General features: G+C 44.8%; 1 protein-coding gene across 4 annotated transcripts; it reads left to right on the top strand.

Annotated features, from left to right (window-relative positions):
* Window positions 1–1,535: 1,535 nt before the first annotated feature.
* On the top strand, window positions 1,536–24,964 carry Hnrnpf (heterogeneous nuclear ribonucleoprotein F). 4 transcript variants are annotated; one of them, XM_028864058.2, is made up of 4 exons: window positions 1,536–1,622; window positions 15,764–15,890; window positions 17,594–17,652; window positions 23,053–24,964. In XM_028864058.2, exon 4 carries the CDS (start codon window positions 23,102–23,104, stop codon window positions 24,347–24,349), a length of 1,248 nt encoding a protein of 415 aa, XP_028719891.1. In that variant the 5' UTR covers window positions 1,536–1,622; window positions 15,764–15,890; window positions 17,594–17,652; window positions 23,053–23,101; the 3' UTR covers window positions 24,350–24,964. The 4 variants fall into 4 exon arrangements, with proteins under 4 accessions (XP_028719891.1, XP_028719892.1, XP_028719894.1 ...); XM_028864059.1 differs by having other exon boundaries at window positions 1,571–1,994; XM_028864061.2 differs by lacking the exon at window positions 1,536–1,622 and adding an exon at window positions 2,593–2,692.
* Window positions 24,965–26,658: the final 1,694 nt, after the last annotated feature.

Here is a 26,658-nt window from a genome sequence, read left to right as displayed (position 1 = left end):
AGGGGTATGTAGTGGGATGGCTGAGAGGGCAAAGGTACTTGCTGCCACACCCCTAACCACCTAAGTTCAATGTCTGGGACCCACATGGTGAAAGGAGAGAATGAAAACTTGAAGGTTGTCTTCTGATATCCACATATACATCATGATGCAACAACAAGCAAAAATAATAAACACACTAAAGTAATACTAAAACAGTAGGATTGCTTACGAGTTGGAGGACAGCCTGGACAGGAGAGGGAGCTGGCAAATGAAATCTCTGGCTGTGGAAGTCTGACAACCTAAGTTCAATCCCTGGAGCTCATACAAAGGTAAATACAAAACCAACACACGAAAATTTGCCCTCTGGCCTCCACAAGGGTGGAAGGCACTTGGACCTTCCTCTACCAATAGTAATATACTTTAAAAATCAGTAACAAAACAACCCAAAAGGCAGGGTGAGATGTCTCAGCGGATAAAGGCACTTGCTGCACCAGCCTGCCAACCCGAGTGTGTTCCCCGACCCCATATAAAGAAAGAGACAGACTACCCAGGATTCTCTACCTCCACTCCAGCAAGGTGATACATTCGGATTTTTTTCCCCAGTGCAAAAAAGCATCAGAGGTGGGGGGACATAGTTTGTTAAAAACTTGTGCAAGGTCCTAGGTTTAAAGCTCAATACACACACAAGAATACGCATTTAATTTTTGTAGGATCTGTTTTCTATCTTTTGGCCTCTATTTTTCTTCTTGGACAGTTTCTCCCCTGAAAGTCAGTTTTCTCTTTCCTGATGGCAGTCTGGAGTGTTTTACGAACTTTTCCTTCATCATTATCGTTCACTTATAACCTGGGACTATTCTGAAGAGCCCTGTAATGTCTCCAGTGTTTCCTTAGAGGCAGCGGCTCGCGCCCATGCAGCCTCAGCCCCCTCCAAGCAGAGATTACCAGCGCGTGTCCCACGCGCGCCTAGGAGGCTCTGGAGGTTTTAAAAATAATCTTCAGCTTAGCCTGGATCTTGACATCTCACGAAAAGTCCTCCCAAATTATTACACATCAAGAAAATCTGTCCCTGCACTCCAGGAAGTGCCGAGTCTGAAACTTAAAACCCTGTGGCTGGGGGCTTTCAACAACTTGAGACAAATCTCTCCAGACTGTCCCTCTGAGACGCCCTTAGGCGGTCTTCCTTTTTACGTAAGACTCGACACTAGTTTTCCGCTCACTCGCGGTGATTGAACCCTGTGGGCTCATGTTTCGGGGTGCGGAGACGCGCGTGCAGCACTCAGCGTCCTCCCGGGGCCCACAAGTCGTGAGACTCTCCATGGACCCCCCCCTCCACCTTGTCCTCCTCTCCATCCGCCCCATTCCCTCTCCCCCTCCCCCTCTCCCCCTCCTCCCGCTCTCCCGCCCGGCTCCATGAAGGTGTGCGCCTGCGCGGCCGCTGCCCTTTCCTGGATTCAGAGGCGGGGCCACACCCCGGCTCCGCCCCTCGCCTGCCTGGCCAATCCTGGGCTCGGATCTGGGCTCGTCAGAATGGCGCCGTGGCGGCCCGGTGCCCGGATGTCCGCTGCCTGAGGCTCCGCCCCGCCACGGTCTTGCATCCTTCCGGCTTCGTCGTGGAAGGAGGACTGCGCCTCGTCTTCCTGAAGGTGGGGTTCGGGGGAAGGCCAGCCCGCGGTCACGCCGGCTGTGGGAAGGGAAAGTGGGCTCCCCGGGCTACTGTTTCCGGGTGCTCGGGGCGTGGGTCGAGCGGGGGTCGGACCGGGGACCAGGAGGGCTTCCGGAAGCGCCGTGGGCGCTCCCCAGGCGGGAGTTGAGGAGCAGGCCGGCCGCGCGGCTGACTCGCCCCGCGGAGGCCCCCGCCGCGAGCGCGCGTCTGGGGGTTTCCATGGTGACAGTAAACAAGCCTCAACTGCCTCAGCTACAACTGCCAAGTCCCCGGGGTTCCACCCTCCTCTAGGTGCTCTGAGGGCCGGCGAGGTTCCGGATGTGAGTGGGAGCGTGGAGACAAGGAGCCCGAGGTGAGGGCCGCCAACCGGGTGGGCTGGCGCCTGGGCCCTTGGGCCGTCGGGCCGCGGGATGGGGCTGCAGGAAGGACGGGTCCGAGGCGGCGGCCGCACACCCGCGGCCGTGCGGAGACCGCCCCCGGGGCCCGGGCCCGCGTGGCCCAGGTCGGGGGCCGGGGTGGATACCCGAAGCGGAGAGTGAGCCCGACCGACGGAGCCGGGACTCTTTGGGCTGGGGTTTTCGGGCGGGAGAGGTGGGGTGGGTGGGTGGACGAGATCCGAAGTCTGGAGTCGCTCCGCTAGGGGTCCGGCCGCGGGGACCGAGGTGAGGGGCCCCGGACACCGTCCCCGAGGTCCACGCCGCAGAGATAGAGCGGCTTGGGCTGCGGGCCGGCCATGCCCGCAGGCAGTGCTCGCACGCGGCCCGCCCGATGCCGGATATTTGGGGGTTGGGGGGGGCAGGGCGGAGCGTTTTCCCTCCCGAGGCGTGACACGCTCGACCGTCTCTCCGGGCGGGCCGGGGCGCCAGTTGCAGTTTTGAGAAAGGCAAGCAGTCGCTCACGTGGCCGGAGGCGCCCGGAGTTTCACAAGACTGGGAGGGACGAGCCCGCCCTCCTCCCACGCCTGGCCCGAGCCTCCGGCCTCTTCCTCCTCGTGGCGGCCCGGGAGGCAGGAGCCTCCGTCTGTGTCTGTGTCGGCCCGGGCCCTTGGAGGTATCGTGTTTGCGTTGGGGGGGGTGGTGTGCGTGTAGGGGTGGTGGAACCTCTTCCCAGGGAGGCCCGTCGGCTGTGTGCTTCAGTTCCAAGGACTTTCGGGTGTGTTTGTGGATCTTTACGGTTCTGGTGAAACTTGAGGTGGGCCTGCCCGGCCTTCCCTGGCGCGCGCTCTCCGGAGCGTTCCCGAGGTGGCGGGACGCTGGCCCCAGCCGCCCTGAGCGTACCCGCCAGGCAGCCCCACGTGCCCTAAGACAACCACTCCTCGGAGCGTCCTCCGCGGCTTTTCCTTTCCGTGGCAGCCGGGCCCCAAACGAATGATCCTTTTTCCTACCGGCCGCAACTACTTGCGTGCTGTCGTCTGCGACGGGGGCTGTTGAGTGGTTGGGCGAGCGCCCAGCGCGGGAGGCCGCCATGCGGCTGTGCAGGATCAGTCGGGAGCCTGGGCGGTGTGGCTTTGACTGCCGAAATCTCGTAGAACACAGAGGGCTTTTTTCCCCCTTCGTTTCTCTTGGTTACGTTTATTTGTGTATATGTGTGGGCCAGGGGTGTTAGAGGTAAGAGGACAACTTGAGAAGAGGGCTCTTCCAGAGTCGGTCCCGAGGATCGAACTGATCATTATGCTTGGCTACACGAATCCCTCTCAAGCGTGGTCCCCCCCCACCTCAGGCGGCTTCTTTGTAGTTTTGGTTGTCGTGGAACTCACTTGGTAGATCAGGCTAGCCTCGAACTTAGATCCTTCTGCCTCTGCCTCCCGAATGTTGGGATTAAAGATGTGCAGGACCATGCCCGGTGTAACCGGAGAGTTTTTAAATAATTATTTGATTGATCAAGTCGTAAGATATCTTGAAATAGTTACTACTTTAGTGAAATCTTTTTTTAAAAATGTTTGGACACCTTCCAAGTAGAGGTCAGGGAAAAACGTGGGGCTAGTTAGTTCTTCCATATTGTGTTCAGAGATTATGAGCTCAGGTCGGTCTTTATTGCAAAAAGCGTCTTTACCCACTGAACAATCTCGAAGTACTTTTTCAGAATTGTGCTTATGAATTTTTAGTAAAAATAGAAATATCTCACATTTGTCGGGTAGACAAAAATAGGTCAGTGAAGTGGTGTTTTGGTGCTTTTTTGACATTTTAATTTTAAAGTAGAAAGTTTATATTTCCAGTGAATGTTGAGATTTGTAGTTTATTTTGTTATATACCTAGACTTTTAAGTAGACATTTCTCTGTCCCTGACTGTCTTGGGACTATGTAGACCAGGCTAGCCTGGAACTCGAGATTGCCTGCATTTGTCTCTGATTGCTGGGATTACTCGGTTTAGATACTACCTCCACCCCACCCCCTGGGGTTTAACAGCCCTGGCTGTCCTGGAATTCACTCTGTAGACCAGGCTGACCTCAAACTCAGAGAGATCTGCCTGCCTTTGCCTCCCGAGTGCTGGGATTAAAGGCTTGCAGCACCATGGCCGACTCCTAGACTACTTTTCCTGTCTTTCAGTCTGACTCGAATTTTTGATCTTCCTGCCTTTTATCTGTCTCCTCATGGGTGCGACTACAGGCAAGCACCACCACCACTGCCTCTATAGACCTAGAAAGTTTTTTTGTTTTTGCTGTTAAGTATTGGGGGGGGGGGAGTAGGCTCATGTAGCCCAGGCTGGGCCTCTAAGGCATCATATAATCACTGAAGATGACCTTGAATTCCTGATCACCAAGCTCCCCTAGATTGCTTTGGATTACAGGAACATTAATTAATTAATTAATTAATTAATGGCATGGTTGGCAAGCACTCCATACTCACTGAATCACATCTGTCAGGCATTGTGTCCATTTTTGTAGTTAACCAGCTTCTGTTTTAAAGATTTATTATTTTTATTATATATGTATGTATGTCTTGGTGGGCAATGTTCAAGGCAAGGCTGGGTTACATAGTGAGTTGAACGAAAAACTTGGGCTCTTTGACTCTAAAATAAAATGGAAAATGTTTAACTTTTTTTGAGATAGGGTCTCACTATTCAGCTTGGCTGGCATGGAACTCACTGTATAAATGAGGCTGGCCTCAAACAGAAATCCACCTGCTTCTGCCTCCAGAGGGCTGTGGATTGCTGTGATTAAAGGTGGTGTTAACAAAAATTTCAGCAAAAGCTTTGACTAAGGCCGAGTGGTGCTGGTGCACACCTTTAATCCAGGCACTTGGGAGGCAGAGAGAGGCAGATATGAGGACAGTCTGGTCTACACAGAGAAACACTGTCTTAAAACCAAAACCAACCAAAAACAAATGAAACAAACAAAAACCCCTCACCATTGTTTAAAATAGAAATGGCTTAAAAGAAAATATTAGCTAAGTAGAAGTCTCTGCCATTTTGCCATAGGCTATTGAGAATCTGAAGACTGAAGAGAGTCCCAGTGGCATTCTTAATCCCATGGTACAGAAGAGAAAATGGAGACTGGAAGAAACACTCACCAGGGACACAATTGGAAATTAGGGTTTAGGTCTGACAGGGACTGCCTTGCCTTCCATTACTTAGGGTTTCTTTCTCCACTGTTCTTCGGGGCTCACAGCAGAGGAAGACCTTTAAGACCACCATTCTTTATTTTGTAGGAAATAAACCTACAAAGATTTGTTGCCAGAGACCACAACTGGGACCCTTTAAATGCTAGGCAGGTGCTCGAACTGAGCAGCATTAGTTTTCCATAAGAATTTTTTTAACGTATATGACAGACAGTGGGTGAATGGGTGTGGGCAGATGCTACCAGGAAAATGCCAAGGTCAGAGAACAACAGCTTTTGTTTCCCTTTGCTACTGGTGGGTTCTGTGATAGATAAAACTGAGGTCATCAGGCTTTTAGCAGATGCTTTTCATCCTGTAATGCTTTTCACTTTTTTTGAGACGGTCGGTTTTGTAGCCCTGTTTGTTCTGTAGCTGGCGCTATAGACTAGGCTGGCCTCAAACTCAGATCCTCCTGCCTCTGCCTCTTGACTGTTGGGATTAAAGGTGTGTGCCATCACGCCTTGGCTCCTTTTTCAATTTTAAAAGTGCAGTATTTGTTGTTGGATGTTTTTGCTCTTTGGGGGGACCTGCCACCTGGCTCCCAAATAAAACACCCATGGAGGCTTATTCTGAAATTATAAAGTGCCTGGCCTTAGCTTGGCTTGTTTCTAGCCAGCTTTCCTTAAATTATTCTGTCTATCTTTTGTCTCTGAGCTTTATCTTTCTCTATTCCTGTGTATCTTTTTTGTTTCTTACTCCATGGCTTGCTTGGTGGCTGGCTCCTTCCTTTTCCCAGATTTCTCTTTCTATATTTTCTGCCTGCCAGCCCCGCCTGTTTTTTCTCCTGCCTCACCATTGGCTGTTCAGTTATTTATTAGACCATCGGGTGTTTTAGACAGGCACAGTAACACAGCTTCACAGTTTTAAGCAAATGCAACGTAAACAAAATAACGTTAACACCTTAAAATAATATTTCCCAACAAGTATTGCCCTATATTCCAGGCTGACTTCAAACTGAGGACTCCCCTTCTAGTGCTGAGATTGAGAGCAGGATTACATGTATAGGCCACCACATGCAGCTTCAAATACTGTACATACAGCTGACACGTTTGAGTCATGAGCCAAGCAAGGTTCTGCTTCATTTAGTAGGCAGAAAGTGTCTTGGCAATCTTACAAGTTACTTTTTACTCCAAATCTGGCACTAATAGAAGTACACTGCAAACGCACAAGTGGTTTTTCTTTTTGTTTTTAATCTTAAGCTTTTTGTTTTTCCTACAAATTGGTGGTTACCTTTGCAAGTGTTTTTATTGGGACCGTGGTCCTAATAGGCACACTGCTGGTTAGTGTTTTGTTAATGTAAAACTGCTGCTGCTTCATGAGTAGTGAGTGTGCCTCCCTGTTAGGAGAGAGGGTTGAGAGATACACTCCTGTGTAGCCAAGTAATCCTGTCAGGTGCTGGTATTAAAATGTAGTGAGATTATCATTACATTGTTGGTATTAGTAGGTTTGAATTCTCACATTAGTGGGAGTCTTATATACAGACTTGTATATTTTTATAGACATGTCTATATTTTGATATTCCCTTCTTACTCTCTAGACTCTTCTCTGATTCTTTTCCCTTTTCCACCTATTCTCTCTTCTGTTTTGCATGTGTACTTGTATATTTTTGATGTCCCACTGAGTTACTAGGTTGTTGACAGGTCCTGAGTGAAGGAATAGCAAGCATACCATTACCTACAAAAAACATTTAAGAAATGATCTCATTGCATACTTTGTCTCCATTGATATGTGCTAAGTTGTAATGATTTCCCCCTAGGAGGCTAGGGTTAGAGTAATGGTTAAACTTGTAAGGGATTGATTACTCTAGCTTGGTCAAGATGTTAACTGCTTTATGTGCTGCTGGGTTCCAACTCTCACATTTTAGGACTTTGGAATCTGCCTTCCTAATTGAAATTAGTTTGTGAAGCTAAATTCTGAAAATGGAAAAGTAGCTTCAGTTGATTAAAATGTACTTGAACTATAAAGTGGATAGCCTTGGGTTAGGAGGGTTTTTTTGTTTTTTGTTTTTTCGAGATAGGGTTTCTCTGTGTAGCTTTGCACCTTTCCTGGAACTCACTCTGTAGCCCAGGTGGCCTTGAACTCACAAAGATCCACCTGCCTCTGCCTCCCAGTGCTGGGATTAAAGGCGTGCGCCACCACTGCCCGGCTGGTTTTTTTTTTTTTTTTTTTTTAAACAAAGGTGTAAAGTGTCCCATGCCTATCTATGATCCTAACACTTAGGTGGGGCTTGGAGGGGGACAGGGACTGGAGTTTAAAGTCAGCATAGGTTACAAGAGATTCTCTTGAGCCAGTCTTAAAAAGCCAGGTGTGTTCTAGCCTTTAATCTTTGTACTTGGGAAGCAGAGGTGGGTGAATCTCTTGAATTTGAAAGCAGGGAAGATGGACAAAAACTAAAATAGTGGTGGCTTAACGGAAGTTTGTCTTCTGGTGGCTAGAAGTCTTTTTGAGATGAAGTTGTAGCCAGTGTAACTCCTAGACCAAACAAAAATTGAGATCTTGGAAGGAAAAAAGACACAAGTGGTGGCAAGAGACATCTTGAGGTAGAGAATGGAAGGAGATTTTCTTGGTTTAACATAGATTGGATTCTGTGGTGTCTAGGATACTTAAACAAAAACAACTTAGGCATAATGTTAAGACTTCAGAAAACTGACCTGGAAAGAGCAAATCTTCCAAATTTGAGCAGTCATAGTCCCAGCATTTTTTTTTTTTTTTTTGGTTTTTCGAGACAGGGTTTCTCTGTGTAGCTTTGCGCCTTTCCTGGAACTCACTTGGTAGCCCAGGCTGGCCTCAAAGTCACAGAGATTCACCTGGCTCTGCCTCCCGAGTGCTAGGATTAAAGGCATGGGCCACCACCACCCGGCGTCCCAGCATTCTTGAGGCAGAGGCAAGTCAAATTCTAGGCCAGCCAGGCTATATACAGTAAAACCTTGTTTTATTGCCAGGCATGGTATCGTGCACCTTTAATTTCAGCACTAGGGAGACAGGGCAGGCAGATACTGGCTTATAGAACAAGTTCTGGGACAGCCAGAGAAACTCTTTTTTCTTTTTAAAAGAATCTTTCCAAAACCTTTACCATTGTAAGTTCCAGTGTTTTACTTTGGTATTAATTCATAATTCAAGTGGAGGTAGGAGTAGCTTGCCTAGAACCCTAGCACTTAAGACACTCTTAGTAAATCCAGATTACCCTGATTTAACAATAAAAATTCAAGAGCTAGAAAAATGGTGCATTTGTTGCTCTTTGCCCAGAACCTGGGTTCAGTACTCAGACTAAAAGTCTTTAAAAAGGGGGCTTTCTAAAGATGGATGTAAGAATTTGGTGTTCTTATGGAGGACCCTGGTTCAATTCACAACACCCATATAATGGCTAACAGCCATATGTAGGAATGTATGTGGTGTGCATATAAATATATGCAGACAAAACACTTAGACATGAAATAAGTTTTTTCTTAGTTTTTCAAGACAGTTTCTCTGTGTAGCCTTGGCTGTCCTGGAACTCAAAAAAGATCAGCCTGCCTCTGCCTCCTGTTTAAAAATAATAAAAATTTGTCCAGGCGGCGGTGGTGGCAAATGCCTTTAATTCCAGCACTGGGAGGCAGAGGTAGGTGGATCTCTCAGTTTGAGGCCAACCTGGTCTACAGAGTACGTTCCAGGACAGCTGGGGCTACACAGAAAACACTCTTGTCTAGAAAAACCAAAAAAATAAAAAATATTTAAATGATGTTTAAATGGTAGGAGCATCTTTAAGTGCTTGTGTTTTGTATTTTCCCCTTGATAAAATATTTGTGGTGTTTGTTTCAGGGAATGCTTCTTAAAATATGTAAGGCATTTGTTCTGTGAAACTGCCTACCTTTGAAGTGTGGCAATTTGTCCCTGGGTGGTAGAGCCAGCCACTGTCATGTTTCTTAGCTTCATTCTGCTCTTGCATCTGTTCTCCATTTTCCCTTCCAGAGCAGTGGATTGTGGTTGAGTTTACAGTAGCAGTTTTGGGCTCCTGTAACCAGTTACTTTAGATCTGGTGAAGTGTTTGTCTTTCTGTGGCCTCCTGAAGAACCACCCATCCTTTTCTAACATAATGTGGAGGTCTCTTGGAGACCGGGGGCCCAAGCCACAGGCATCGTGAGTTCTTTGTGACTGACCACTTTGGAAAGAGTTACAGGAAGTTGTTAACAGGGCTGGTAAATCCGAGAGTCTACCATCTTTTCAGTTGTAATTTCTTTAGCAGAATTTACATAACACATACTCATTTCTCACTTAACTATGGGGAGAGGGTTACCAGCTAATCCAAATGATGGCATTTTCTATTCACTGATGACAGAAAGTCTAATAGCAATACTTTTTCATAAACATAACTAAAATTCATGATTTTACATTTGTCTAGTTTTCCATTGTTACCTTAGATATCTTAATTCTTGACATAGGAAGAATAACAATCAATAGGCCAGTTGTGTGTATGCCTGTAATACCATCATTTGGGAATGGAGGCTTGGAGGATGAGTTTCTCCAGGTAAGCATTAGCTACATAACAAGTTTGCCTGTAACACATGAGACCTGTTGTCAGTAGTTAGTGTCAGTGTAATTGTTTTACACTTAGTATAAATTTGTCGTTTTGGTTAGTTTTAGAGTAGTTTAATGTATTGAACTTGTCATGTAATACACATTGTTGGTATATGTCCTAACACCATAAGATTTTTTCTCCCATAGTTCTTAAGTAAGTTCATAACAGGAAGAAATGATTGAGTTGCTGAATTGAACAAAAATAGCTAATTTAGGACTGAGAGTTTTCTTCAGTGATTGAGAGCACTCACCTAATATGTGCCAGGCATTGGGTGTGATCCCTAGCACCAGAAATTAAAGCTAAAAAGATAACTGGCTCTGCTATGTGATGGTGTTGCATGCCTGTAATCACAGCATTTGGGAGGCAGAGCAGAGCCAGGACTGCCACAACTTCTAGGCAAGCCTAGGCTACTCAAGGGAGATCCTGTCTCAAACAAAACAAAAAAGTTAAGACTAACTCTGCTACCTGGAAAGTTTGAGGCTAACCTGGGCTACATAATATCCTTTTTTTCTATTTTAATTTTATTTTTAAAGTTTTCCAGACAGGGTTTGCCTCCTGAGTTTTGGGATTAAAGGCCTGTGCTATCATGCTTCCTTAAATGTAACATTTTTAGGACTCTGATTAAAACTAATTTGTTACTGCTTACATTTATTTATGCATCTTTTAGTTGATTTCCTGTGTCATCCCAGGCAGGCAGAACAATGCCAGTATTTCCCATTTTGTAAAATTTTTGGCATCATTGCCTGCATTTATTAGTTTTTAAGTCGGGGTCCTGGATGACCAGGAATTTGATAGGTAAGCCAAGCCGACCTCCAACTGCTCGGATTAAAAATGTGCCACCACATCATCTCTTCAAAAATTTTTAAGACGGTTTCATGTAGCTCAGGCTGACCAAGTTGTATGGTGGATGACCTGGATCTCCTTATCCCAGTGATAACTACTTTGCAGGTGCTAGAATTACAGGTGTGAGCCACTGTTCATGGCTAGTGTCTGCATTTATACTGCCTGTGTACTGTATTTTTTGTTTAATGGAACTCTGACCAGTTAACGTGAATTCTACATATATATCACTTATTTTCCATTCTCTAGCCCTAATAAGTCTTTTACTTTCCATCTTGTCCCCAGTATATGCTTTCTTCCTTCTTCTTGTTCTTTGCCTTGTGACAGTGTCTGTAGCTCAGACTGGTATCAAGTTCCATGGTGGCTTTGAAGTCATCTCGGGCATCAGCCTTGTGAAAATTGGGATTATAGATCTGTACCCTTACAGAGGTGGTAGTATAAGAATCAGGAGGTTTTTGTTTTTTTTTTTTTTTTTTCCTTCTTCTTCGAGACAGGGTTTCTTTGTGTAGCTTTGCGCCTTTCCTGGAACTCACTTGGTAGACCAGGCTTGGAGATCCACCTGCCTCTGCCTCCCGAGTGCTGGGATTAAAGGCGTGTGCCACCACCGCCCGGCTAAAAATTATTTTTAATTATTATAAATCAGAATCAGGAGTTTTAAGGCCATTCTGTGCTACAGACATGTCTCAAAAAACAAAACCCACCAAAAGAAAAACAAGTCAAATGGTAACAGCCTCATGGAAGCAATTGACTCCCCATTGGCTTTAGTTAGGATACAAAATGCCATACTAGTATATAAATATATAGTATGTAGTCTCATGTAGTTCTCAACCTTAGACTTCTGTGTAGATGAGGCAGACTTGATGAACTCATCCTGCTTGATGAGATTACAGGCCCCTGTAATCAGGCCTTAAACTTCCATTTCTGTCAGTGTACCACCCCTTCCTTCTGCAGTGTTTCCTTACAGGACAAAAATGTATCATGACTGAGATGTAGGATTTGCCTTACGTCACAAGCCAGTTCATGGAAGAAGGTATTATATTCATCTAAAGTGCCACATGAATTTGGTAAAGTGAGTGATAAAATGCATGCTACTCTGAATGCAGCAATATATTTTTTTTTTTTTCAAGGCAGTTGAGACTTGAGTGTAATACTCTTGCTAGAGACAACCCAAATTTCTCTTTCTCAGCTCGGGGACCTTACAGGAGGGCCTCATTCATGGAAACATCTGAGCTATTTTACCAGTCCTGAACAAATTTGGTGACTGAGTTTTTATTTAGTACTGTTCAGTTCTGTGGTATGAATTGTCTTGGGCGGGCAGTGTCAGTGTTGGTGGGGTTGGTTGAGACAGGTTTTCTAGGACAGGACAGCTGTCTTAGAATTCCCTTTGTTAGACCATGCTGGCCCCAAACTCAGATCTGCCTGCCTCTGCCTCCCAAATGCTGGGATTAAAGGAATTCAGATTTAGAATTTAGATTATGTGCTTTTTAATAGGCATGGTCTCATGTAACCCCTGGCTGGCCTGGAACTCAGTGTATTCCAGAGGATTGGTTTTAGCTTATATATATTTATTGAGACAGAGTCTTGCTATGTAGACAAGGCTGGCCAGTGCCCCTGACTACTGGAATTGAAGGTGTTGGTCACCCCCAAACCCCTTCTATTTTTTCTTTTTTACTTTAGAGGATAACTTGTAGAAGTCAATTTTAGCTGGGGGTGGGGGTGGCACATGCCTTTAATCCCAGCACTTGGGAGGCAGAATTTATACATCCCTGTAAGTTCAAGGCCAGCCTGGTCTACAGAGTGAGATCCAGGACAGGTACCAAAACTACATAGAGAAACCCTGTCTCTGGTGAAAAAAAAAAAAAAAAAAAGAAAGAAAGAAAAAGAAGTCAATTTTATCCACATTTTTGGGAATAGAACTAAGGTGGACAGGCTTGACAGCTGTCATCTTTACCTGCAGAGCCATTTATTTACTGCCTTGTTTTCTGATCTTCAGCCTTCCCAAGTGCTTTGGCATATACAGCCAGGCTGCCTCAGTCACTATTCTGGATTTATTTGGTGGTGGGGATGGGTGGAACATAGCATTTGGGGCTTTTTAGACCTATGCCACCACTTAACTGACATACTCAAATTAAATTTGAGGAATTAAGCTGGGCGGTGGTGGCTCACACCTTTAATCCCAGCACTTGGGAGGCAGAGCCAGGCAGATCTCTGTGAGTTCGAGGCCAGCCTGGACTACCAAGTGAGTTCCAGGAAAGGCACAAAAGCTAAACAAAGAAACCCTGTCTCAAAAAAACAAAAAACAAAACAAACAAACAAAAAAAAATTTGAGGAATTATAAGTAAGGATTTGGGGTTGGTAGCATTCTTAAAATGGACTGTTTGAAACAAATATGATAAAAAATTCATTCATCTGTAATAGAACTGAATAGAATGATAGACATTTTTCCTACATTGTAGGTAATTTCCAGACAAAACCCTAGTGTCTTACCATCTCATTTACAAATATTTTTGGTTGTGTCTGTTGAAAACAACTGTTTATTTATTCATGTGTGATGTTTCAATGTATGAAATGTTTTGTCAGTGCCCACAGAGGCCAGAAAAGCTGCCTGACCTGTGTATAGGAGCCAAACCCCACCCAGCCTTCTGGAAGAACAGGGAGGTGGATATGGGATTATTTGGGGGGGGAGGTGTCTTTGAGACAGGGTCCCCCAGCTGACTTGGAGTTTCCATAAAAATAATTTTTCCTCTGCTGCCCAAATGTTGGGGTAACAGGTCTATGCAGTGCTACCACCTATGACCCCAACTCTTTTATTTTGGAGCACCCAGATACATATTAATAGAAATTTGTGGTCAGTGTTCATTTGTATCACGAATCAAAACTGGAGGTGGGAGAAATTAGCTGAGTTGATCTGGCACTTAGCATGCAGTCCTGGAGTTAATGAATAGCATCCCATAAAACTAGTCATGGTGTTGAAGAGGCTGGGGCAGGAAGATTGCCCATAAACTCAGCAAAAAAATCAGAAGTTCAAATTGAGCTTAAGCCCCATGTTGAGTTGGAAGTCTCTCTTCTGCATGAAGAGTCCAGTCTCCCCCCCCCAATCAAATACGCCCCCATCCACACATTTTTTAAAGTCCTACTTTGTCTTTATTGGAGCTGTTACAGATTTTTTAAATTTTTTTTTTTTTTTTTTTTTTTTGAGACAGGGTTTCTCTGTGTGGCTTTGCACCTTTCCTGAAACTCACTCTGTAGCCCAGGCTGGCAGAAAGATTTCTTATTGTACCTTGTCCTTTTAGTCCTGAACAGTGGTATTTCTGTAAAACTTTCTTTTGTAAAGTTAATTCCACGCCTTTAATCCCAGCACTCGGGAGGCAGAGGCAGGCGGAATCAAGCAGGATGAGTTCGAGGCCAGCCTGGGCTACAGACTGAGTTCCAGGAAAGGCACAAAGCTACACAGAGAAACCCTGTCTCAGGGGAAAATAAAAATAAAAAAGTTAATTCAAGTTATCAAGAGTCAAAAAAAAAAAGCATAAGAATTTGCAGCCATCACCAGCTTCAGTTAATAATGGCCCTCCTTGTTTCATGTTTCTCTTTCCTTTTGGAACATTTCTGTAAGTTTCTCCAGTCTCAAGAAATAATCTTGGTAGTAATAGCATTTTAAAGTGTATTATTTGTGTGTATGCAATTGGAGGGGTTGACGCTAAGGGTGTTTAGGTCAAATGACAACTTCAATTCCTTTCTCCTTTTACTGTATGACATGGGTCCTGTGGATGGAACTCAGGTGTCAGGCTTGGAAGGCTAGTAGTACTTTCTCCATCTCACTGGGCTCTCAAATATATGGCCGCTGGGGTCGTGGTGGCACACTCCTTTAATCCTAGCAGGCCGGAGAGATCCAGGCCAGCCTGATCTACAGAGCGAGTTCCAGGACAGCCAGGGCTGTTACAGAGAAACCCTATCTCAAGGGGAAAAAAAGCCCTTGAAATATCCAGTCATTGCTGAATCCAGTTGCTTTGAATTAGAATGCATTTTGTGATTGCTTGTTGGGTACAGGTTTTAGGAATTGATTTTTAAAAATTGTGCACTAAGATTCAAGGGACAAACATGTGAGTACTGGGGACTCAAACTTGAGATGTCAGCCTCTAGGTGCAAGGGCACTTGGGGGAGGGGGCGATGATACGGTTTCTGTGTATCCCTGGCTGTGGCGGAACTTACTCTGTAGACCAGGCTCCCAGAGATCCGCCTGCCTTTGCTTCCTCAGTGCTGGGATTAAAGGCGTGCGCCACTACCGCCCAGCAGGAATTGGTTTTCAAAGTTATGGTTCAGCATGGAAAATAAACATGAGTTTTCTTGGTCAAGTGAACAAAACAAAGTATTGTGTGTCGGCAGGTTTCCATTCTGTATCCCAGTCCGAGGTGATTCGGTTTTACTTGTTTGCGTCCCGTCCCCCCCCCCGCCCCCCGCGGGTAATTTGACTTTGCCCAGGTGGCTTCTTCTCTCCTTTACCGAGAACTCGGCGAGAAGTCTTCCCCTTCCCTTTCCCTCCTTCCCCCATTTCCGGCGCTGGCCAATCGCACGGTTCGCGGGCCACACCTGCAGGCACGCTTTCCTCATTGGTGACATATTGGCGGGCCGGCAGGGCACTTCCTTCTCTGCACCCCGTGACCCGAGTCCGACTGCCGCTGTAGATCACGCGGTTTCTGCTTCCCGGACTCCGGACCTGAGCTCCCGTCCTCGGCGTGGTGAGCCCCGCTCGGCGCCCGAACCTTCACATTCCCGGTCGCTTACTCGGCCTGGCCACCTGGAACTTTTCCCGCTTCCAGCCTCTCCATTCCTGGGCCTGCGCGAGTTCCTGCTTCAGCCTCCTTCCCCTCCCCCACCCACTCCACCCCCGGAGGCTCGGGTGCCTCCCATCCCCCCGCCCCCGCCCGGAAGCTCCCGCCCGAGCCCGCGCAGGCCCCGGGGCGGACCTTCCTGCCCGGCCGGCGCTCTCAGCGCGGCGCGGTCGACTACCGGGTGCAGGCCGCGGAGCAGCGTCACCTTGCCCTCGGCCCTGCTTCCCGCCAAAACCGCGTCTCTAGGGGCTCCGCTTCGGCAGAAAGCGCTTGCCCCTGGTCACTTGAACTTCCATTTCAGGTTGAGAACAAAAAGAAGATGCACCTGGACTTTCCCCGGAGCTCTCTGCGTTTTTAAAGCGTCGGGTGGAGTTGGGGTTCGTAAGCCGCGTTGCTTATTGAAAGTAGAAGTCACTTCTGCCTCCGTGGTAAGTTTTAGAGCAGAAAAGGCAGCAGCGTGGTACTTTTAGCCGCGACTCTCGTGGTCTTAAGAGTAGAACTTTGAGTTAGAACCTGCCAGGACGCTCTCCCGGCGTTCCGGAGGTTAAAACTCATTTACAAAATGGAGGGAGGGTGAGGGCGGGCTCCCAGTGAAAACTCCGGTGACTTCCTGGAACACAAAGATGCGTAAGGAGGAGGGTGCAGCAGGGCTCCCACCAAGCGGGCCCTGAACAAAAGAACTAGGTGGGTGGTGCTTGAGCCGCCCTGTTTGTTCGGCCGATAAACTTAACTAGTCCAGGATTCAAAGGGCGCACCTCGTTTATCTTCCCTGGATCTACCTGAAGGCAGTGAAAATCCAGTCTAACCAGTATCACCGAGTGGGTAGCTTGTTAGAAAAGAAAAGAAGTCTCAGCCTGGGTTTTTAAAGTTAGGAGTGCGTTTTCACTAATTCTGAAGTTGCGAAGTATGTTTAAGAGCGAAAGTAAGCCTTTGCTGGCCACCGTACTACGAGCTAGTCACCTGGAACAGTGCAAACGGTTCCAGTAGCGTGTCCTACAATTAAATCTGAATCTCTGAGTGAATGCACAGCACTTCTTACTGGGCATGTCTCCGCAGTTCACATATTCAGTCTTGTGCCAATGGGTTAATGTAGGCTGCCAGCTTCTTGCCCTATGATGTTTCCGCGGAGGCCTCAGGTATTGTATACCACTGAAAGTAGAAGACGAGTAAAATGGTGGAGAAGGTTGTACAGTCTAAGATTTCACGGACAGGAATATGGATGAAGATTCTTGAAATGAAAACTTAGTTTTAGAGTGTTAAACTATTGCTTTTAAACAAGTTTCTAACAGTTATCCCCAATGTCTGTGGTTATAATCACAGGAAGTATGAGGAGGTGATTGTAATAACCTCTAGTTGAAGACAACAGGCAAGATGAACTACCACATTTCCAAAATAAAAGATACAGCTTAGTTATAAGACATTTTATGAGCCGGGCGGTGGTGGCGCAAGCCTGTAATCCCAGCACTTGGGAGCCAGAGGCAGGTGGATCTTTGTGAGTTTGAGAACAGTCTGGTCTACAGAGCTAGTCCAGGACAGGCTCCAAAGCTACAGAGAAACCCTGTCTGGAAAAACAAAAACAAAAAAAGACATTATGGGATTCAGCTCATGTCTTTATCTTTTGGGGACAACTTTGTCAGATGGGTATTATGATTAGTCAAGAGCACATCATTACACATTTTCCATCACAATAAATAGATTAGACATCAAATATAGGTGATGTAAATTTATCAATACTATTAAGGAGGGTTTTGGGGTGTCTCAAACTGCCCCCAGAGGAAATTCTCAAACGAGTCCAATCCAACAGCCTTGCCTGGGTGCAAGGGCTGCTGGCAAAGATGTTTGCTGCCTTTCCTTCAGAGTTCTCTCCCTACATTTAAATTCTGCAGATTATGTATTAACTAGTTCTCTGCTAAGCAAATGGGTTTTTTGCTGATGTCCTCTCCCCATGAAAAGAGAAAACAATAACAAGGAAATCTTGTGGTCCTGGGACTACAATAAATATCTTCTTGGGCTTGTGATGATTAGCTTGCTTGTACCCAGCTCCAGGAGTTCCCCTCTATAATGATAATGCATGGATTCTGAGGCCATGAGACCAATCTTGGGTTTTGTGTTTTTGTTTTGTTTTTTAAAGGAAAACTTGTACCTTCCATAAGTGTTTCCTACAGAAGGCACCTGTGGTGGTTCTTTAAGGTAAGCTATTGAGTCAATGTAAGTCATAATCGATTTAAATCTAGTGAGTTTTATCACCTTTAATCCCAGTAATTGGGAGCCAGAGCCAGGGAAGATCTCTTGAGATCTGAGTTCCAGGCCAGCCAGGGCTATATAGAGAAACCTTGTCTTAGAAAAGAAGTGATAGAGAAGAAAATTTTCTGAGTAAAAGAAAGGAGTAGGTGTAGTCAGGTGTTTTCAGGGAAGAATGATTTGGGCCTAAACTACTTAAAAAGTTACAGGCATCTAAAGTAATTCTTCTGTGGGGTTCTTGTGGCTTCATGCTTCCTGCATGTCTTCAGCCTTGACTAAGCTGCTATAGTCTGAAGGAGGGTGTTGACCCCAATTGGCCTGTTAATCCCTTGCTAATCTTTGGCCTGCTGTGGTTTGTGCAGTCTGCTAAGGATGAGGACACCTGACAACTAAAAGTCTAGCCTAAGTGGGATCCCGTGTTGTTTTGAAGACACCTTTTATGCCACTGTAAAGGGTGTTAGGAAAGGGTAGAACCAATCAGATAGGTTGTGGAGAATAGGAAGATGTTTGGAAAGGTATTGGAGCTTAGACCTCGGAGGATTATCAGGATTTAGCTAGACAAGGTTGGGCAGAGGATATTTGGAGGGAGAATTAATTACTATGTGTGTCAAATCATCCAAGGAACAGAGTGGGGAAATTATAGGTACCAAGAAGGAAAAAAGAAATGATACAAGCTAGGTAAGAATGTAGCTCTGAATGTCTGTAGGACCCGAAGATTCCATTAGTTCATAATCTTTGTTCTAATAACCATTGGGAAATAGGGCTTAGAAGTGGGGCATTGACATAATTGGGTTGCAGTTGTGCTTAGAGAAATTTAAGAATTGTGTTAGGGTAGCAGAAAATGGGTTCTTATTAGAGTTGTGAGGAACTAGGAATATGGGAATTTGTTGATGTGTGTGAGAAGAATGCAGCAAGACAACATGTTTGAACCAGGCCATGTTGTGATGGTACAGGACTATAATTCTGGCTACTGGGGGGGGGGCGGTGTGAGGCAAAAGAAAGGACTGGAAGTTTATGGTCAGCCTGGGCAACTTAGACATTGTCTCAAAATTGAAAGGTTTAGAAGAGTTTGGAGATGGGTATACCTCAGTAGTTGGGTGTTTGCTTACTGTGTGCAAGACCCTGGTTCAGTCCCCAATACCACAGAAAAGGAAACACTTTTAGTATAGAGCTATGGCAAACTTGGACAGGTACTCAAGGTTAACTATGATTAAATTTAGTATTTTTTAGCTTCATGATATGAAAAGGCACCCATTTAGCTCCTCATGAGAAAGCTTTATTATGACTTTGCCCAACTGTAGCTAATGGAAATGTTCTGATCACATTTAAGAGACCCTAGTCCAGGCTATGATTTTGGGTAGGTTGTGCATTTTTTTTCTCTTCATTTTTTTTTTTTTTTTAATTTGCTGAGGCGGGAGATGGGGTTTCAGCCCTGGCTATCCTGGAACTAGTTCTGAAGATCAGGCTGGTCTTGGAACTCCCAAGATAAAAAAACCTCTATCTCCCAAGTGGTGAGATTAAAGATGTGCAATGCACCCTTCTAGGTTGTATATGTATATTTTGCTTCAGATAGTTTCAGTTTTTAGTAGGCTTACTAGAATGTAAACATTTTAAAATTTTATCTATTTATTTTTCTGTTTTTTTTTCCGAGACAGGATTTCTCTGTAGTTTTGGTGCCTGTCTGGATCTCGCTCTGTAGACCAGGCTGCCCTTGAACTTAAAGAGATCCACCTGACTCTGTTTCCTGAATGCTGGGGACTAAAGGCGTGTGTGCCACTGCCGCCTAGCTAAATTTATTTTATTTGTATTTTATGTGCATTGGTGTTTTCCTGCATGTATGTCCCTGTGAGGGTGACAGGTCCCCTGGAACAGGAGTTATAGACAGTTGTGAGGTGCCATATGGTTGCTTGGAATTGAACCTGGGGCCTGCTCTTGACCACTGAGCCATCTCTCCAGCCCTGAATACAAATATTTTTATAAGGTCATCTGTATACTTGATCAAAGGATAGGGTCAAGCACGGTGAACATACTATACTCACCACTTGGGAGTCTTAAGCAGGGGTGAGGTTAGCCTGAGTTGGATGTAAAGATCCTAGAAAACTTGTCTGAAAACAAGAATAGGATTTAAGGTTGAGGGCAGGGGTCCTGTGTGAGAATTGGGTGCTCAAGATAGCTGATCGGATCCGAGAATATCTTTATATATAAAGATTTGTTTCTTTTTAGTCTGTAGAAATTCAAGCCTTGGAGCTGTAGAATGAAAGGCCATTTAAAGGTCAATGAGCCCAGCCATGTGTGACATGAACACTAGGGGAGCTGATTAGAACACCTAATGAGGATTTCTAGGAAGGAATGGTTACATTTTGTGGAGATGAAGATAGGACATTTGTTTTAGAGGTAGGTTTGGCCTAGTAAGAACCCAGCTATTTTAATGACTGGGAGGAGAACAGACAGTTGAGGAAGCCTCTTACGAGTGTACAGAAAGAAAAGGGGAAATCAGCAAGTAGCTAGAGGCAAAGTGAGTCAGAGAAGACCTTATTATATGATGATGGGTTAGTACTATTCACATTGGTTGCAAGGAAATCGTGCTAAGTGAATATAAAGGACCTTCTCTAGGTTGGACCCCAAGCAGAGCTGTTATAATTAGAGACAGTTCCTTGATTATAAGTTATTTGTAGTTTTGCTTCAGTTGATTTCATGGTCCCTAGGGAAGTAGAGAAGAGTCTGAAGCTGCCCAGGTATCTGAAGAGGTGTCTCAAGAGCAGGCGGGTAGAGTAGTTTTGTAGATGTGGTTTTCCATACCTAATTTTTTCTTTTTTGGTTTTGAGACAGCCTAGTTTAGTGTAGATAAAGCTGGGCTTGGAGCTTCTCATCCAACTCCTCCCCATATTCTGGGATTATAGGCATTGGACTCCTAGAGAGCCCTCCCCAATGAAGAGGCTGAGTTTCCCTAAGTTAAATCATCTCACATGAACTAACTGACATTGAATTTGGGGTCTTCCTGTCCTAGACTCCGGGTTATCACAGGCACTACGCCACCAATTCAGACTGTTTAGATAGTATTTGAGGCCTGATAACTTGGGGGCAGTTTTACTACAGAGACTGGCTGGTAGATTAAGGAAGGTGGATTGAGGAGTACTCCTGCCCTCTAGTGGGTAGAGACTAGGGTTGCAGCCAAATATACAAGGCACAGGTCAGGTTTTGAAAATAAATGGACTGGTTTAAAAATAAATGTCTGAAGTCCATAAGAAAATAGTCTAAAGACACTTTTTTTTTTGCCTTTGTAGCTGAGTGAACCACTCACCACAGCTAAGGTACAGTACAGTAGAATCAATCGAGCTGTGTAGGAAAGAACTATGTAAATTGTTTATTGGAAGGGGCTAAAATGATAACAGAGAATCGAGGCTGGATTATGTGGAATGAAGAGAAGGAAACTCCGTCTGCAGCAGGGGCTATAATTTGGGATTTCCATAGTGTGAAATTTCACTTAGGTATTTATAATTATTGGTAGCAGTAGAGTCTAGGGATGGCATTGGAAGTTATTGGGAAATCACGGAATCAAAGAGCAAATAGTAGGTGCATGGATCTACTTCAGTAAGAAGGGTGAAAACCTAAATCTGGGAACAATATAATCTTCCATAATAGTATGACCAGGTGTGGGTCCCTGATGACAGGATATTTGTCCTGGCTTTGGAAATTGAATTAGTTACTCCAAAATACACACATGATTCTTAGTGAACAAGGAAAGTCTGCTAGAACTTCATTATAGCACACTACAACGAGATTAGTTATATTGCTGCAGGTATTTAGGTCAGGCTTAGGGTGTGGTAACTTACAGGTGTCTGCAACTTTATTCAACTTGCATGTTTATTTTACATATAATTATGCATATGAGGAATATACAGGCTATTCCCCACTTAGTTCTCCCTTTGAGCTTGCCCTGTCTTTATCTTTATGCCATAGGCAAAGTGACTGTCTATCAGTAAATTTTCCCAATGTAGTAGTAGTGCCATTAGTACCACTAAACTGTGAGACAGGATGGCATTCTTGTCATCTCGAATCTGCTGTAGACACAGGTAAGTAGAATTTTTGTCAGTATTTTAAAGTTAAATGATAAAATGAGTCAAAATGGTGTCATGTTTCCTTATTAACTCACATTTGAGTATGTGTGAGGCTAAAATTTTTCTTATTAAAAAAATGAGATGTTTCTGTAGTCTAGGTTGCTCATAACTAGGTAGCCAGAGGTGACCATGAAATAGATCTTCCTTGTCTCCACTTTAAATGTTGGTTACAGATGTGTACTACCTTGCCTTGTTTGGAGACAGGGTATGGCTATGTAACCCTGGGTGGCCTGGGATTGGCTATATAGAGATCTACTTGTGTGCTATCACCCTGAGCCTGGCTCTCTTATCCACTTTATTTATTTACTTACATATTCAATGTGTTATATTTGCAAGTGTGTAGGTGAGTGTATGTGGAGGTGAGAAGAAGCAAGAAGCAAGGCTCTCCACTGTTGAAGGGGGGGTGGGAATCTCAGGGATCAACTCCAGGTGATCAGGTTTGGTGGCAAGGAATTTATACACTCTCATCTTGCTGTCCCCTAGTTTTATTTTTGAGACAGTCTCATGTAGGCATGTGATTTAATAGTTGAAGATGACCTGCAACTACTTATCAATCTTTTGATTTCTCCATACCAAGAGTCTTGACTTTGGTGATGGGTCTTTGAGTTAAACCTGACATCTATATCTAGCCAAGGGCTTACAGAGCTATGCTTGGTCTTTTGTTTACTTGCTTTATCTCTAATTTCACCCCCCCCCCACCCCCCAGACAGGGTTTCTCTGTAGTTTTGGTGCCTGTCCTGGATCTGCTCTGTAGATTAGTAGGCTGGCATCTGCCTAGTCTACAGAGATCTGCCTGGCTCTGCCTCTTGAGTGCTGGGATTAAAAGGCATAGGCCACCGCTACCCGGGTATCCCTTTGATAACACAAAAGGGATAACTGTGTCTTGTGGGGTAGGGGTATTTTTTTTTTTCTCTTTTTAATGTTCTAGGGCCTACCCTGTATATCAAACAGGTCACCTTTGTATTTATTTTTTAAAGATGGGGACTTAAACCAGCCCAATCTGGTTTAGAATGCAGAATCCTGGTCCAGTTTTGTTTTTGGATGGGAGTCCTGTCATGTAAACCAGACTGACCTGGAACTCAGAACACTACCATGGCTGGTAAACAGCTATTTTATTTTCACTCATTCTTACCTTCCATCTGTGAAATGGGGAAAATAGCATTTAATGAATATCTTACTATGCATATTAAGTGAAAATTGTATAAAGTAGGTTTTTTTTTTTCCTTTTCAGCTACAAAAAATTGCCCAAGCTTGTGTGACATCAGCCTTGTCAAGTGTCCATGATGCTGGGCCCTGAGGGAGGTGAAGGCTATGTGGTCAAACTCCGTGGCCTACCCTGGTCCTGCTCAATTGAGGACGTACAAAACTTCCTCTCCGACTGCACAATTCATGATGGGGTCGCAGGTGTTCATTTCATTTATACTAGAGAAGGTAGGCAGAGTGGTGAGGCTTTTGTTGAACTTGAGTCAGAAGATGATGTAAAATTGGCTCTGAAAAAAGACAGGGAAAGCATGGGACACCGATATATTGAGGTGTTCAAGTCACACAGAACCGAGATGGATTGGGTGTTGAAGCACAGTGGTCCAAACAGCGCTGACAGTGCCAATGATGGCTTTGTGAGGCTTCGGGGACTCCCGTTTGGATGCACAAAGGAAGAAATTGTTCAGTTCTTCTCAGGGTTGGAAATTGTGCCAAACGGGATCACATTACCTGTGGACCCGGAGGGCAAGATTACAGGGGAGGCCTTCGTTCAGTTTGCCTCACAAGAGTTAGCTGAGAAAGCTCTGGGGAAGCACAAGGAGAGAATAGGACACAGGTATATCGAAGTGTTCAAGAGCAGCCAGGAGGAAGTTAGGTCATACTCAGATCCACCTCTGAAGTTCATGTCTGTGCAGAGGCCTGGGCCCTATGACCGGCCTGGCACAGCCCGGAGGTACATTGGCATTGTGAAACAGGCAGGCTTGGATAGGATGAGGTCTGGTGCCTATAGTGCAGGCTATGGGGGCTATGAAGAATACAGTGGCCTCAGTGATGGCTATGGCTTCACCACTGACCTGTTTGGGAGAGACCTCAGCTACTGTCTCTCAGGAATGTATGACCACAGATATGGAGACAGCGAGTTCACAGTGCAGAGCACCACCGGCCACTGCGTCCACATGAGAGGGCTGCCCTACAAAGCAACGGAGAACGACATTTACAACTTCTTCTCTCCACTCAACCCCGTGAGAGTTCATATTGAGATTGGTCCTGATGGAAGAGTGACGGGAGAAGCTGATGTTGAGTTTGCCACCCATGAAGAAGCAGTGGCAGCTATGTCGAAGGACAGGGCCAACATGCAGCACAGATACATAGAACTCTTCCTGAATTCAACAACAGGGGCTAGCAATGGGGCTTATAGCAGCCAGGTGATGCAGGGCATGGGAGTGTCAGCTGCCCAGGCGACTTACAGTGGCCTGGAGAGCCAGTCAGTGAGTGGCTGTTATGGGGCCGGCTACAGCGGTCAAAACAGCATGGGTGGATATGACTAGTATTGTAGGAGCATTTGAGTTATTTCAATCAAAATTTCACAGGCAGCCAATAAGCAGTCAAGAGCAGTTTATAACTCTAGAGGAAGCTGGGGGACCCACATTGCACCATGAGTTTGTGAAATCTGGATTAAAAAATTACCTCTTCAGTGTTTCTCATGCAAACTTTTCTTCTAGCATGTAATATTGAGTAAACTAAAACTATTTTCTTCCGCTTTTCTCAATTAACATTTTTGGTAGTATACTTAAGGAGTGATGTTATCTGAGTTGAATAGTTTTAAGTATGTTGAGTGGATCTTAAAGCACACCACAGTGAACACACTGGGGACATGTACTTTTCTGGAGACTCAAAGGTGCTAGATCCCTGATGCAAAGAGATGCATTTCTCATGTTCATTCTAGTTTATATTTTCATTTAAATCTTTAGGTTAAGTTTAAGCTTTTTAAAGTTAGTTTTGAGAATTGAGACACAATACTAATACTGTAGGAATTGGTGAGGCCTTGACTTAAAGCTTTCTTTGTACTGTGATTTCCTTTTGGGTGTATTTTGCTAAGTGAAACTTGTTAAATTTTTTGTTAACTAAATTTTTTTCTTAAAATAAAGACTTTTTCACAATGACTGGCACAGCTTATCTACTCAGCGAAAGGCAGCAAACTGGGTGGTTGAAAAAGGATTTGTAACCCCTTAATTTCCAGAGGGAATTTGAAAATAGTGGTGTTAGCTGGGTGGGGTGTCTCAGGCCTATAATCTCAGCACTTAGGAGTCCGAAGCATGCAGATTGCCATGAGCTCAAGACCATCTTGCTTGAATAGTGTAAGGCGGGCCAGAGACATAGTTCAGCACTGTCTTTTAAGATGAAAATGGTGTGTGTGTTGTAGAGACAATGACTATAAGCAGTCCAATATACATAAGGAAGCAATATGCCCTGCCACCTGTGATTACATGTGTTATGTACTATTTTTGGCACGTTTGTGTGTTCTGCCTCCATGTGTAAATGGACTGCATGCATGCCTGGTGTCTGAAATGGCCATAAGAGGGCATTAGACCCCCAGAACTGCAGTGCCATGTAGTTACTGGGACCACTCCTGAGTTCTCAGAGTGTAAGAGTGGTAAGTGCTCTTAAAAGTCGAGCCATCATATTTATCCTTTTTTTTTTTTTAAGCAGTTGACTTTCCTGGAGTCTCAACAATTTAAATGTTTAGTGTAAGTTTTTTTTTTTTCTCCTTTTGGCCTGTCTGCCTTCAAAGGCTACTGGTTTTAGGGGTGATGAGCAAGTACAGCTATTGGGTGTCTACAACACACACACACACACACAAAAACTAGCCAAAGAGGAATGGACACAGGAACCCAAATCCTTGGCAGGCATCTTGGGTGTTGAACATATTCTCTACTGAATGGTGTGTCCTATTTTAGAGGTCATAGTCTTGTTCTGTTTTTAGAAAAGAACCAGTTATCTAACCTGAAGCCAAGTATTGTGGAGGAATCCTGGCATTCTGAATACCAGAGTAGACAAATTGGTTAGAGGGAGTCTCCATTGAGATGGATGTCATGGGACTCACAGTGCCCTGGTTCCCTTTGTGCTAGCCTGGCGTTCCAACTAGGGAGGAGAGTTAGCTGGGTTGAGTTTACCAGTGGTCTCAAGGTATGCATAATACATTTAACCATGTGTTAATGGCTGTGGGTCCCTCAGTTGTGGTCTGAGCTGCAGTAATGGGAAACCCACTTAGTCCACTGTCCACCAAGACGGGAAATCACGAAGTCACTTGTTTGTAAACCGAATTAAGGCAAGGCTGTGTGTAGAGGCAGAAAGCAACCTGTATGTACTTGGGGAAAGAAGAATCTGACACCAGGAAAACGTAAAAGATGCTGGCTGTGGTAAAACACCTTTTTAAACCCTGGAGACAGGGCAGGCAGATACCTAAGGCAAGCCAAGACTACATTTTGAAGTCTTGTTGATATTCCTAATTATTGGTATAAATATCTTATTTCTTGAGGAAGCTATATGTACCTTGTAGATGCAAATCTGAATTATCTCCTAAGTATAGCATATTAACTCTTAAAATTACATGCATTTTGTTTTTTGTTTTTTTTTAAATAAGGTTTGTTTAATGTTCTGACTGCACGTATGCCTTCAGGCCCCAAGAGGGCGCCATGTCTCATTACAGATGGTTGTGCGCCACCATGTGGTTGCTGGGAATTGAACTCTAGACCTCTAGCAGAACAGCCAGTGAGTGCTCTGAACTACTGAGCCATATATCTAGCCCCCGTGTTTAAATTTTCTGTGTGTGTTTAAATTCTGAAAAATTTTTTGG

This window comes from Peromyscus leucopus, chromosome 3, assembly GCF_004664715.2.
Source record: "Peromyscus leucopus breed LL Stock chromosome 3, UCI_PerLeu_2.1, whole genome shotgun sequence".
NCBI classification, from domain to species: Eukaryota; Metazoa; Chordata; class Mammalia; order Rodentia; family Cricetidae; genus Peromyscus; species Peromyscus leucopus.
This window is presented reverse-complemented; position numbering and strand designations above follow the sequence as displayed.